This window comes from Sphaerodactylus townsendi, linkage group LG05 (assembly GCF_021028975.2).
Source record: "Sphaerodactylus townsendi isolate TG3544 linkage group LG05, MPM_Stown_v2.3, whole genome shotgun sequence".
Lineage (NCBI taxonomy): Eukaryota > Metazoa > Chordata > Lepidosauria > Squamata > Sphaerodactylidae > Sphaerodactylus > Sphaerodactylus townsendi.
The window spans coordinates 7760052-7772971 of NC_059429.1; the positions used below are offsets into that span (position 1 = coordinate 7760052).

General features: G+C 49.6%; 1 protein-coding gene across 1 annotated transcript in view; it reads left to right on the forward strand.

Moving 5' to 3' along the window:
* Positions 1 to 4389, forward strand: part of GDF15 (growth differentiation factor 15) — a 4483-nt gene extending 94 nt beyond the window's left edge. Inside the window, exons 1-2 of the mRNA XM_048497753.1 lie at positions 1 to 198; positions 3605 to 4389. The exon at positions 1 to 198 is cut by the window's left edge and continues 94 nt beyond it. Of these exons, the coding sequence (XP_048353710.1) occupies positions 1 to 198; positions 3605 to 4389 (983 nt within the window). The remainder of the gene's footprint in view (positions 199 to 3604) is intronic.
* Positions 4390 to 12920: the final 8531 nt, after the last annotated feature.

The following is a 12920-nucleotide window of genomic DNA, read 5'->3' on the forward strand; positions in this document are numbered from 1 at the left end:
CTCGCCTGCACCTGGAGGCCATCAAGCAGAGCCTCTTGGAGCGGCTCGGGCTGGAAAGGCCTCCGGTCGTCTGGCAGGCTCTGGATCGAGACGGGCTCCGGAGGGCACATCACGTCTATCACGAGATGCTGTCTCAGCTCAGAGCGAACCAGAGTGCAGCTGAGCCAGAAACCGCCGTTCATCTCCTAAGGGCAAAATGTAAGTGATAGTTACTGTGAGATCAGGTGTTTGACTTCCTGCCTTGTGTTTATAAGGACCTTTTCCATCTGCATGTTGGATTAGCATCTGGGAGCCCCGGGCCCAAATTCCCTGTCTGCCTTGCATGCAATGGTGGGATTCAGCCGGTTCGCACCGCTTCGGCAGAACCGGTTGTTAAAATGGTGCTTGTAAACAACCAGTTATTAGATTATTTGAATCCCACCACCGGAATCGATTGTTAAATTATTCTAATCCAGTGGTGGCGAACCTTTGGCGCTCTCGATGTTATGGACTACCATTCCCATCAGCCCTTGCCAGCATGGCCAATTGGCTATGCTGGCAGGGGCTGATTGGAATTGTAGTCCATAACCTCTGGAGTGCCAAAGGTTCGCCACCACGGCTCTAATCCCACCATCGGAATCAGTTGTTAAATTATTTGAGTCCCACCACTAGATCTTGGGCCATCCTGCTGTCACACGGTGGTGGTGAAAAAGGAGACGATGGTTTAGCTGCTCGTGTCCCCACTGGAGATAAAAGCGCGGTTTAAATACCTGAATAAATAAAGTCCGTGTAGGGAGCATCTCCTTTGCAGCTTTGAGGAAGGAGCTTAGTGCGCATCCAGAACCCACCAACCGGAACTGTTTTAAGAATCATTCCATCCCAGAGCAGTTTCAGAGCTTGCGGCTTGGGGATCGGGGATCCACGTGTTTGTGACCCAGATGGGTCAGAGCATCAGGATCGCTTGGGGGTCTTGCGAACGGAAAGTTCTTCGTGCCGTTTCTCAAGCTGGCTTCTCAGTTTGGGCTGTGCCGGCCGAGGAGAATTTCCCTGCTAGGTCACATCAATGTTGCAGCCAATCCAGCATCCTGTATCCCTCTGTGGCCAATCAGAGAACCCTCGTAGGCCTCCAAGCAGGGCTGGAGCTTTCCCTGGTTGTTGCCTTCCGCCCACCAGAATTGGCCCTCAGGTTCAAATGCCTACTTTGGCCCCCATGAACCAAACTTCACCTAAAGATACTCTGAAATTTTGGTGCTGCTACTTAACAATTGCACCCCTGACAGCAGGCACCCACCCAAGGGGTAGGCCTAGATGTCTTCACTAGAAACGTGCTTCAGTGAGGATGTTGGGACCTGGATGAAAAGGTGCCGATTCTTTTGAAACTTGGTTGTATCGAGATTAAATTTTCAGCGGGAATTCGGCCTTAGTAAGCTTCTATGGCACAGCAGGCATTTGAACCTGAGGCTCATTCCGCACATGCAGAATAATGCACTTTCAAACTGCTTTCCGTGCTCTGTGAAGCTGCGCGGAATGGCAAAATCCACTTGCAAACAGTTGTGGAAGTGGTTTGAAAACGCATTATTTTGCGTGTGCGGAAGGGGCTTGAGTGTCTCAGCTAGTAGCATGACTCTGTAATCCCTATTCTATTCTGGCTTTCCACAAACTAATATTGGCCCTTTCCACACAAATCTCCTAAAAACGTTTGGAAAACGTTTTCAATCCCTCCCTCTTACCACAATGTATGTCTGCACTCACCCCCTTGAGACAATTTCTGGCTCCCATTATGTGATATCCCTTTCCCGCTTTTTTAGTTCTGCGTTGAATCGATGCTTCGGTGCTTCAATGCTTTGTGCTGCGTTCTACACTCCTCGTACACTTGATGCTTCCAAGATTGCCCCCCCCCATAAGATAACAAACAGAGAAATGCTGCAAACAAACAGGCGAGGGGAACGGAGTGAACTCAGAAAATGGCGCTTCGGAGGAAGTTCAGGGAAGCAGAGACGCATGAGAAACGTATTCAATTGATCCCACAGCAACTAAAGACGTTTTCAAAACGTTTCGGCCGTAAAAATCGTTTCAAAGGGGGATTCATCTAAAACAGTGATGGCGAACCTGTGGCATGGGTGCCAGAGGTGGCACTCAGAGTCCTCTTTGTGGGCATGCACAAACAGAGTGCCCCCCACACACACATCTAGGCTGGCCTGGCCCACTGCCCTCAATTATTAGCGTTAAACCTAAGACCTAGTTCTGGGGAAGTAGTGTAGGTAACCCTGTTCAGCGCTGTTAAACCCCGCTGATTTTCATGGGAAGAACTGAAGCGCGATCCTTTACCTGGGAGTAAGCTTGGTTGCTGGCAATGGGGCTTGCTTCTGAGTAAACCCTCCTAGGGTCGGGATTCACCCGTTGGAAGAGTTGCACAGTTGCTTCAAAGCAAAGCCATCAACTACCACCAAGCTTACTCCTGAGTAACGCACGCCTCTGAGCCAACTTTTTTTCTAAACGAAAACCTCAGTGTTCAGGTTAAATTGCCGTGTTGGCACTTTGCGATAAATAAGTGGGTTTGGAGTTGCAGTTTGGGCACTCGGTCTCGAAAAGGTTCGCCATCGCTGATCTAAAATGTTTCGAGTCTGGAAATGAAACGTGTAGGGCCCAGGTGACAAACTCGTGGCCCTCCAGATGTTCATGAACTACAATTCCCATCAGCCTTTGCCAGCATAGTCAATGCTGATGTTGGGAGGGACTGATGGGAGTTGTAGTTCATGAACATCTGGAGGGCTGCGATTTTGACACCCATGGTGTAGGGGTAAAAACCAGGTGGAACTCCATAGAAGAAACTTTTTTATTTCCTGCCCTAAAACATTTTAAAAGATTTGTGCGGGCCATCGTGTAACTTGAGTACTGTTTGGGTAGGAACAGGGTCAATACATAAACTGAAAATGGTCACAAATATTAAAATAATTATTCCATCACATTCCTGAAAGGAGCCTAATGTATTTTTCCTGTAGGATTATCAGGACTCTCGCCAAACTACAATTGCAGGAAATCTTTGGGGGAAGCCGTAACAATACAGCCAGAGGTGGGATCCAGCAGGTTCTCACAGGTTCCCGAGAGTAGGTGACTAATTATTTGTGTGTGCCGAGAGGGGGTTACTAATGGGTGATTTTGCCATGTGATTTTTGCCTTAGTTACGCCCTCCTCTCAGCAGTAGCGCGCAGAACTGGAAGCAGTCTAGCAGGAGGTGCACCGGCATGCGTGGCAGCCTGCGCCTGCGTGCATTCGTTTCCCGCCCAAGGACTGGTGCTGCGGCTGCGTCCTTGCCACAGTCCCACCCAGGAATGCCCCGCCCCGGAATGTCCGGCCACGCCCCCGTCATGCCCGACCCAGCCCCATTGGTGCTACGCCACAGTTTGAATCCCACCACCACGGGAACCTGTTACTAAAATTTTTGGATCCCATCACTGAATACAGCCATAAGATGTAGCAGGTAGATCGGCAGCTCTTCGGAGCCTTCGATTGGTTAATGCTCTTTCAGTTTGGCGCGGGGAGGCTGAGTTACATAAAAAAACTGCCTTGTAGAGTAAGCCAAACTTCATTTCTACCCCTCCTGTTTCTCTTTTTCTCTCTCAAGTGAAACTTGTCCCAGAAGGTCCACCAGGACGTTTGGAGGTGGCCAGTGACTTCCACGGGCCCTTCTACAGCCTAGAACTCTCCAGGACAGCGTCGCTCCACCAGAACCTCCTCGTTCTAAGGGCTGAGCTGCGGCTCTTCAAGGAGGCCCTCTACCTTCCTGCCATCTCCAGATCCAACTCTACCTGGCCCTTGCATGTCAACATCTACAAACTGGCGGATGGGGATGGAGGGACCCCCAAACTTCTGGGGTCCCAGGTCCTCTCAAGAACCTCACAGACCCTTGACCTCAGAGATGCTGTGGATCACTGGATGGCAAACACAGAGCAAAGACTTCTTCTGGGACTGGAGTTCTTAGCTGACGCGACCACCTTGTTGGCCACCACAGAAGGAGCTGAGACGCTGACGCTGGAGGTGGCGACGCAGGAGCGTGTGCGGGTGAGGAAGCCGCGGCAGCTGGATGAGGAGTGCGGAAAGGGCGAGGGGAAGTGTTGCCTCCGGTCCCTGAAGGTCTCCTTCGAGGCCATTGGGTGGTCTGACTGGGTGGTGGCCCCCAGCAGCTACTCCATGAAGTTCTGCAAAGGTTCTTGCCCCCACAACTACAAGCCGGCCAGCATCCACGCCCAGATTAAGTCGCGGCTCCACAGGCTCTCTGGGGAGACCCCAGCACCGTGCTGTGTCCCAGCTGGCTACGAGCCAATGGTGATCATGCATTATGGCAGTGAGGGGAAATTGGTCACCCAGGTGTTCCCTGACATGATTGTCACACGTTGCCACTGCGCATGAAGATGAGGCAAGGAGGATTTGGTCGGGAAAGCACAGCTGATCTGCTCAATGAAGGGACCAGCAAGCAACAAAGATGACTCGTTTCTTTTACAGAGGTCATGCCATGGTGGCAACCTTACAGGGTGATAGAGCATTCGCTACCCCAGCAATTCACACTCATGCAAAAGGATGAGGTCGTGGTGGTCTAGTTGCTGTCAATTTAAAAGCAGAAATTCAAGTTGTGAAAAGCCTCGGCCTAGTTACGTTCAGATTTTGTTAGTCAGGGGACAGCATCCTGTGCGTAAATGTCCATCTGCTCCCGAAGCATTCCACAGCTCAAGGTAAAGGGGAATTATGGGGCTTGCTTTTTGCAGTCCTTGAAGACATATCCTCTCAGGTCCCCAGTTCTAAAAAATTTAACGCAAAGACGGGCCCTGATCATCTTGGGCCACAAACTGATACTCATACTGAGATTGCTGAGTGGGCCCTCTTTTTGGACTATCATTTGCAAGATTGTGTCACTACTAAGATGGATCTAAAGCTTTCAGAGCTGTTTTTGATACTTACCCTGTTTCCCCGAATAGAAGACATCCCCAGAAAATAAGACGTAGTAGAGGTTTTGCTGAAGTGCGAAATATAAGGCATCCCCCGAAAGTAAGACGTAGCAAAGGTTTTGTTTGGAAGCATGCCCGACGAACAGAACACAGAAAAATAAGACATCCCCTGAAAATAAGACATAGTAGAGGTCTTGCTGAAGTGCGAAATATAAGGCATCCCCCGAAAGTAAGACGTAGCAAAGGTTTTGTTTGGAAGCATGCCCGACGAACAGAACACAGAAAAATAAGACATCCCCAGAAAATAAGACATAGCGCATCTTTGGGAGCAAAAATTGCTATAAGACACTGTCTTATTTTCGGGGAAACACGGTAATTTAGTTGTTTCACGTGGCATGAAGTTTGAAAAATTGGATGGTTCTTTTACATTTTTACCTTCTCTCAGGGATCACATTGCTGGCTATGCACAATAAATTATATCTTTAGAAGAGGAGTTTGGATTTATACCCGCCTTTCTCAAGACAGTTTACAAACTCCTTTCCCTTCCTCTCCACACAGCAGACACCTTGTGAGGAAGGTGGGGTGGAGAGAGTTCTGAGAGAACTGGCCCAAGGTTACCTTGACGTAGCGGTTAAGAGCAGGTGCATCCTAATCTGGAGGAACCGGGTTTGATTCCCCGCTCTGCTGCCTGAGCTGTGGAGGCTTATCTGGGGAATTCAGATTAGCCTGTGCACTCCCACACATGCCAGCTGGGTGACCTTGGGCTAGTCACAGCTTTTCAGAGCTCTCTCAGCCCCACCCACCTCACAGGGTGTTTGTTGTGAGGGGGGAAGGGCAAGGAGATTGAGTCTCCTACAGGAGAGAAAGGGGGGATACAAATCCAAACTCCTCCTCCTCCTCCTCCTCCTCCTCCTCCTCCTCCTCCTCCTCCTCTTCTTCTTCTTCTTCTTCTTCTTCTTCTTCTTCTTCTTCTTCTTCTTCTTCTTCTTCTTCTTCTTCTTCTTCTTCTTCTTCTTCTTCTTCTTCTTCACGTCTAAGAGAGGGGAAACAAATCCTGTTCACTTATGTGGAGGCGTGGGGAATCAAACCCGGCTCTCCAGATTAGAGTCCACCACTGCTCCACGCTGGCTGTCATGTGGTTTACTTTGAGGTAGAGGATATCACAAGTGACCACTGTCCCTTACAGCTTGTATTAAATTTTGACAACAGAATCTTTATCATTCCAACTTTCGAAACTGCCACCGAGTCATCTCCTGTTTTCAGGAGACACAGGTGGAAGGAACAATCTATAGTAGCGCAAGCATACAGGAAGTGGTGACTTAGGAGCTAAACGGGCTTATCGATTTGAGAGCGTGGCCATGCTGGTCCACCGCAGAATTGCTCGATTCTAGCCCTTAGAGACCAGTAAGAGTTTTATGGTATTAGCTGTCGATTGTCAAAGCTCCCTGCTTTAACTGTTGAAATCTCATACCCCAGAAATCTTGTTGGTTTCCAAGGAGCAACTCGACTTGAATGTAACTTCATTGATGTGTTTTTGGAGAAGGTCTACGGGTGCATGTCGTCCCTTTTGCTACTGGTAAAAGGCTGTTTTCTGCCTTTCCAAGCCACTTGGACTAAAACTGGATTTATTTCTTCCTAGGCTGGAATCCCAGGCAATCAGGGATCACATTGCTGGCAGTAAGATATCACAGCGCCAAAACGTTTTCACATAACTAAATCTGACTGGGTATTTGAAAATGTCCCGACGCACATAAGAATTCCCTTCGGTTGTCTGGGTTCCTGGTTACTTTGGGGGAAGAGGTTTGTAGATCAGATGACGGCCCTTATTGCTTTTGATCCCTTTCTTGTCTTGAGCCATAAGCACTTTATACACTGAAAGGATTATATTTATATGCATTCAGGAATGAATAGTACTCTTTTCTGACCCCTTTGACGTGCATATTGCAAATGGGTCGGCTGGGAGCGGGTGTTCCTCGTTCTGCCAACCATACTTGGATTGTTTTGAATGCTTTTTTAAAATACTGTCCTTTTATTTATTGCTAAGTTATTGTTTGTATTGATGGTGTGTTTGTTGCTGACATTATTTATGAGAAATCTAATAAAGTCCTTGGACCTAAAGACGGCACCAGCTTGATCTTCTTTTTCTCTTCTGTCGTGTGAAGTGTCCCACTCTGAAAACTTTCATTGCTTAAGGATGGGTGGAATGGTGTGGCATGTGCAGCAGCTAACATAAGATCCGAAATGGGGAGACCTGGGTTCAAATTCTCCGGCCAGCCACCCTCTCTAAGTCTAATCTACCTTATAGGGTTGTTGTGAGGACAATGGTGAGAGAAAGGGGTGACACAAAGGGCCTTTCCCCACTCACCGTTGTTGTGCGGTAACCCAATCAAATGACCCGGGGTTTTCAAGCGCTCCCCACCACGCCAGCGGCGACAGCGCAGTCGCCCCCAATTTGCCGCTCTCCCCGCTCCTCAGCGCGCATCAATTACGCTGCTGTTTTGAACAGCAACTTTTGGGAAGCTGCGCGCTGGGCTCGGGGTTGTGGGGAACTCCGGCAGCTAGCGCGATACTGAATTTCGCGCCGCTCATTGTGACGTGTGGGCTCCTGACCAATCAGGCGACAGCAGGGCGTGTCTACATGGCGACGAATCCACGTCAATTTCAGGAAGGGGGAAAAAATCCTCAAAAACGGCACAGCATCCAATCACAACAGAGACACCCCCCCCCCACCCAACAAACACGCGGCAGCTGGCTCATGGTCAACCCATCCATCCATCCATCCATCCATCCATCCATCCATTCCTTGGTCGGTAAATGAGTACCTAGCACAGGGGTAGGGAACCTGCGGCTCTCCAGATGTTCAGGAACTACAATTCCCATCAGCCCCTACCAGCATGGCCAATTGGCCATGCTGACAGAGGCTGATGGGAATTGTAGTTCCTGAACATCTGGAGAGCCGCAGGTTCCCTACCCCTGACCTAGCACATAGCTAGGGGGTAAAGAATAGCTGGGGAAGGCAATGGCAAACTACTCCACAAAAGAGGCTTGCCCATGAAATCACTGCTTGCGGTGGTACCCCAGGGTTGAACACAACTAAAGGGGAAACGTTACCTTTTTTTTAACCTTATAGGTCAGTAAACTTTATTTACTGCAAGCAACTGCCTCTGCTTCTCTATTTGCGCAAACTCTGCATTTATAAGTGTGAAAAAGATTTCCTACAGGTTGCCAACTCCGGGTTGTGAAATTCCTGGGGATTTGACAGGAGGGAGCCTGCAGAGGTCTTCAGAGGGCTATAATAAGACTATAATAAGAGTCCACCCCCCTCCAAAGCAGCCATTTTCAGGGGGACGGGTATCTTTTGCCGGGAGTTCTCCAGGTCCCATGAGAACTCATGGGTCCACCTATCCCAGTGATGGCGAACCTTTTCGAGACCGAGTGCCCAAATTGCAACCCAAAACCCACTTATTTATCACCAAGTGCCAACATGGCAATTCAACCTAAATACTGAGGTTTTAGTTTAGAAAAAATGGTTGGCTCCAAGGCATGCGTTACTCGCGAGTAAGCTTGGTGGTAGTCGGTGGCTTTGCTTTGAAGCAATTGTGAAACTCTTCCAACAGGTGAATCACGACCCTAGGAGGGTTTACTCAGAAGCAAGCCCCATTGCCAGCAACCGAGCTTACTCCCAGGTAAAGGATCGCATTTTAGTTCTTCGCATGAAAATCAGTGGGGTTTAACAGCGCTTAACAGGGTTACCTACACGGCTTCCCCAAAACGAGGTCTTAGTTTTAATGCTAATAATCGGGTCCAGCGGCCCAGGCCAGCCTAGATGTGGGGGGGGGGCGACTCTGTTTGCGCGTGCCCACAGAGAGGGCTCTGAGTGCCACCTCTGGCACCTGTTCCATAGGTTCGCCACCACTGACCTAATCCTGATGTTTCTCCTAACATCTGCCCAGCCCCATGGCTGCTGCTGCTGCTGCTGGAACCAGGGCGGGTGCATTTTCGTGGGGAGTTTGCTGGGAAGCTCCCCTGTCTCAGGGCCAAGGCAGGTCTTTCCCAGCCGCCTCCCTGCCTCCAAGCGACAACCCACCCCAGCTGGGGGTTTCTCCCTGCGAGGTGTTCCTTGTACCCAGGCCAACTATGCTCTTCCCTGGAAAACCCTGCTGGCTCAGTCCCTGCTTGTCAGCTGTGGTTGCTGTCGATCTGGCCCAGGAGGGGAAAGCCCATTTGGCAGGCGGGTTTATGACTTCTCAGCTGTGTGTGAGAAGCCGGGGCTCCACGCTGTAGACCTTGGCCTCCCGACTGTCCTTGGAATGCCTGCCAGCTTCTACCTGGCCTTGAAGTTATCAGTCCTTTGTGGAGGGGGGGAAGCTTTCCCTCCCTCTGTAGATCAGGCCTGGAGCCAAGCAATGAGCAACCTGTCTGATTCATCTCTGCCCAACTCTCCTGACCTCTGGCTGGTGGAGGGACTCCAAACATTGTTATTTTTGGGGGGGCGGGGGGGGGGAGTTCTTTTAGTTTGTGTAAATTCCTAGTCCTCCACACCAAGAAGGGCTCTCCATTGAGGACTGTGACAGGGCAGGAGAGAGAGAGATGGTACCTATTGATGTCGGAGAGCAGGAGCTCAAATATCAGAGGACAAAAATGTTTTCCTGTGAGCAAGATATTGCGCATGTAAATCGGGCCAATGAAAAGAAATCCCAAGTTCGAGCCATACCGGGGTTTGATCAGCCCAAGAAAGATTGACTTAGGCTCATTCCGCCTATTCCGAATTTCTGAATTTCCAAATTTCCGAATTTCCGAAAAGAAATCCCAAGTTCGAGCCATACCGGGGTTTGATCAGCCTAAGAAAGATTGACTTAGGCTCATTCCGCCTATTCCGAATTTCTGAATTTCCGAATTTCCAAATTTCTGAAAAGAAATCCCAAGTTCGAGCCATACCGGGGTTTGATCAGCCCAAGAAAGATTGACTTAGGCTCATTCCGCTATTCCGAAATTCCGAATTTACACAAGCTGAAAGAGCAGAATAATTCACTTCCAAACTGCTTTCAGTGCTCTTTGAAGCTGTGCGGAATGGCAAAATCCACTTGCAAACAGTTGTGAAAGTGGTTTGAAAACGCACTATTTTGCATGTGCGGAAGGGGCCCTAGTTACGAGTGCCTGGCTGTATTTCCAAGCCGTGTTCTATGAATTCATATGAATTGATATGAGAGAATCTGAACGTACTGGCTATCATATGGGGAAAAATTGGATCCACATTTTTGCATTTGAATATATGTTGAAAATAAGAAAGAGAAACAGTGTGGGTGAAAATTTGCTTTATTTGAAGCATTGTTAACCCCGTGGTGTGGGGTGTTTTGCTTTGTTATCTTAAAGTGCACCTGCTTTTATTTCTTTTGCAATGTCCAAGTGGAGAATTGAGAGTTCCTAGAGCAGAGATCTGCAACCTGCAGCTCTCCAGATGTTCATGGACTACAATTCCCATCAGCCCCTGCCAGCATGGCCACTTGAGCTTGTGCATCTAATCTGGAGGAACCGGGTTTGATTCCCAGCTCTGCCACCTGAGCTGTGGAGGCTTATCTGGGGGATTCAGATTAGCCTGTGCACTCCCACACACGCCAGCTGGGTGACCTTGGGCTAGTCACAGCTTCTCAGAGCTCTCTCAGCCCCACCTACCTCACAGGGTGTTTGTTGTGAGGGGGGAAGGGCAAGGAGATTGTAAGCCCCTTTGAGTCTCCTACAGGAGAGAAAGGGGGGATATAAATCCAAACTCCTCCTCCTCTTCTTCTTCTCCTTCTCCTTCTCCTTCTCCTTCTCCTTCTCCTTCTCCTTCTCCTTCTCCTTCTTCTTCTTCTTCTTCTTCTTCTTCTTCTTCTTCTTCTTCTTCTTCTTCTTCTTCTTCTTCTTCTTCTTCTTCTTCTTCTTCTTCTTCTTCTTCTTCTTCTTCTTCTTCTTCTTCTTCTTGTGGTCTCTTCCAACTCTATGATTCTATGCAATTCCAGCACAAAAAGACTTGCAAGTGTGCACTTAAATGCGGGGTTTCGTGTAGAAACCACAGGCCAGAGCAATTCCCTCTCTCTCTCCCTTCCTCACACACTCTGTGGGCACGTGCCCGTATGGACTAAAAATGCATTGCTTCTCTTCACAAAGTGGTCCCATGTTTTCCGTGGCAGGCAGTGGCACAGGCGGCTCCTCCCTCCAGACGGCTTTTGCGCTGACTCAGAGAACAAGGGACATACTTTACCTGCCACCTGTTCCTTCCTTGGATTCAAGGCCCCTGGGGCTGAGGTCAGGAAAGCAAGATTGCTTACAAGCGTGGGACAGCAAACCAACCGGGACCGGTTTTCCCGAGGCAGCTCTGACCCAAAGTCCAGTGTGGAGGCACGATAAAGCCCAGGCGCTGTTTACAGCTCAGCCTTCCCATCTGTGCAGGAGAGCTAATGTCTTACAACTGGGTGAATCTGATTCACCTACAGGCTATGGGGTTGAGGTTGGGGAAGGGAGAGTTTGGGGAAGGGAGAATCTTCAGTGGAATATCATGCCAGGGGCATAGAATTCACCCTCCAAAGTGCCCTCCTGGGGAACTGATCAGTGGTGGGATCCAAAAATTTTAGTAACAGGTTCCCATAGTGGTGAGATTCAAACTGTGGCGTAGCGCCAATGGGGCTGGGCGGGGCATGACGGGGGCATGGCCGGGCATTCTGGGGGTGGAGCATTCCTGGGTGGGGCTGTGGCAAGGACGCAGCCGCTGCGCCGGTCCTTGGGCGGGAAACGAATGCACGCAGGCGCAGGCTGCCATGCACACCGGTGCACCTCCTGCCAGACTGCTTCCAGTTCTGCGCGCTACTGCTGAGAGGAGGGGCGTAACTAAGGCAGAAATCACGTGGCAAAATCACCAATTAGTAACCCCCCTCTCGGCACACACAAATAATTAGTAACCTACTCTCGGGAACCTGTGAGAACCTGATGGATCCCACCTCTGCTTGAGCTAATGCTCAATACATAAGGCCAGGTGGCAGGGGCTGATGGGAATTGTAGTCCAGGAACATCTGGAGCACCATAAGTTGGCCACTCCTAACATAAGGGGACCTCTCTTGGAGGACTTCAGTGCCACAGAATCCTCTTTCCAAAGTGACCCTTTTCTGAAACCTGACCCACTTCTTTCCGGAATGTAACTCTGGGGACCACAGTGCCATGCCCCTACAAAAGTAATTAGATGCATTTTTTTCTGACCTTCCTCTCTGTTTGGTAGGTTGGTTCAGTCGTAGCCCCTGTGTGATTGTTTCCTGTGACTGGGCCCACACTTTGACACATATCCAACCTCTCATCCTTCCTGTCAAGCCCCAGTCCTCATTGGTGTCGCCATCACCTTGCAGGAGAGTCCGGGGGGGATTGCGGCACCAAAGAAGGTCTCCTGGGAAGTACAGTTCCCGCCAGGCCATTTTCAGCCTCGAGTGAACAGGCCGCTTTTTCCAGCCTGTACTTTCAGGCTGAACGAAGGTAAGCTAGAACCAGGGGGCATCCATTGAAAATGTTGGGGGGGGGGGGGAGAATAAGGACTAATAAAAGGAAACACTTCTTCACGCAACATGTGATTGGTGTTTGGAATATGCTGCCATGGGAGGTGGTGATGGCCGCTAACCTGGATAGCTTTAAATGGACAGATTTATGGAGGAGAAGTCGATCTCTGGCTACCAATCTTGATCCTCTTTGATCTGAGATTGCAAATGCCAAATGAGATTGCAAATGCCAAATGAAATGCCAAAGACTGTACTATCTGAGACTTCTAAGGAAGCAACAACTGAATGGAAAACTCCTGGTGTCCTTTTACCGCTGTGCTATAGAGAGTGTCTTAACCTACTGCATCTGTGTGTGGTTCTCCAGTTGCACAGTGGCGGATAGGAAGACGCACTAAAGGGTGATCACTACTGCACAGAGGATTATCGGCTGCCCTCTCCCCTCCTTGGAAGAACTCTATAATTCCCGAAGCCTAAAGAAAGC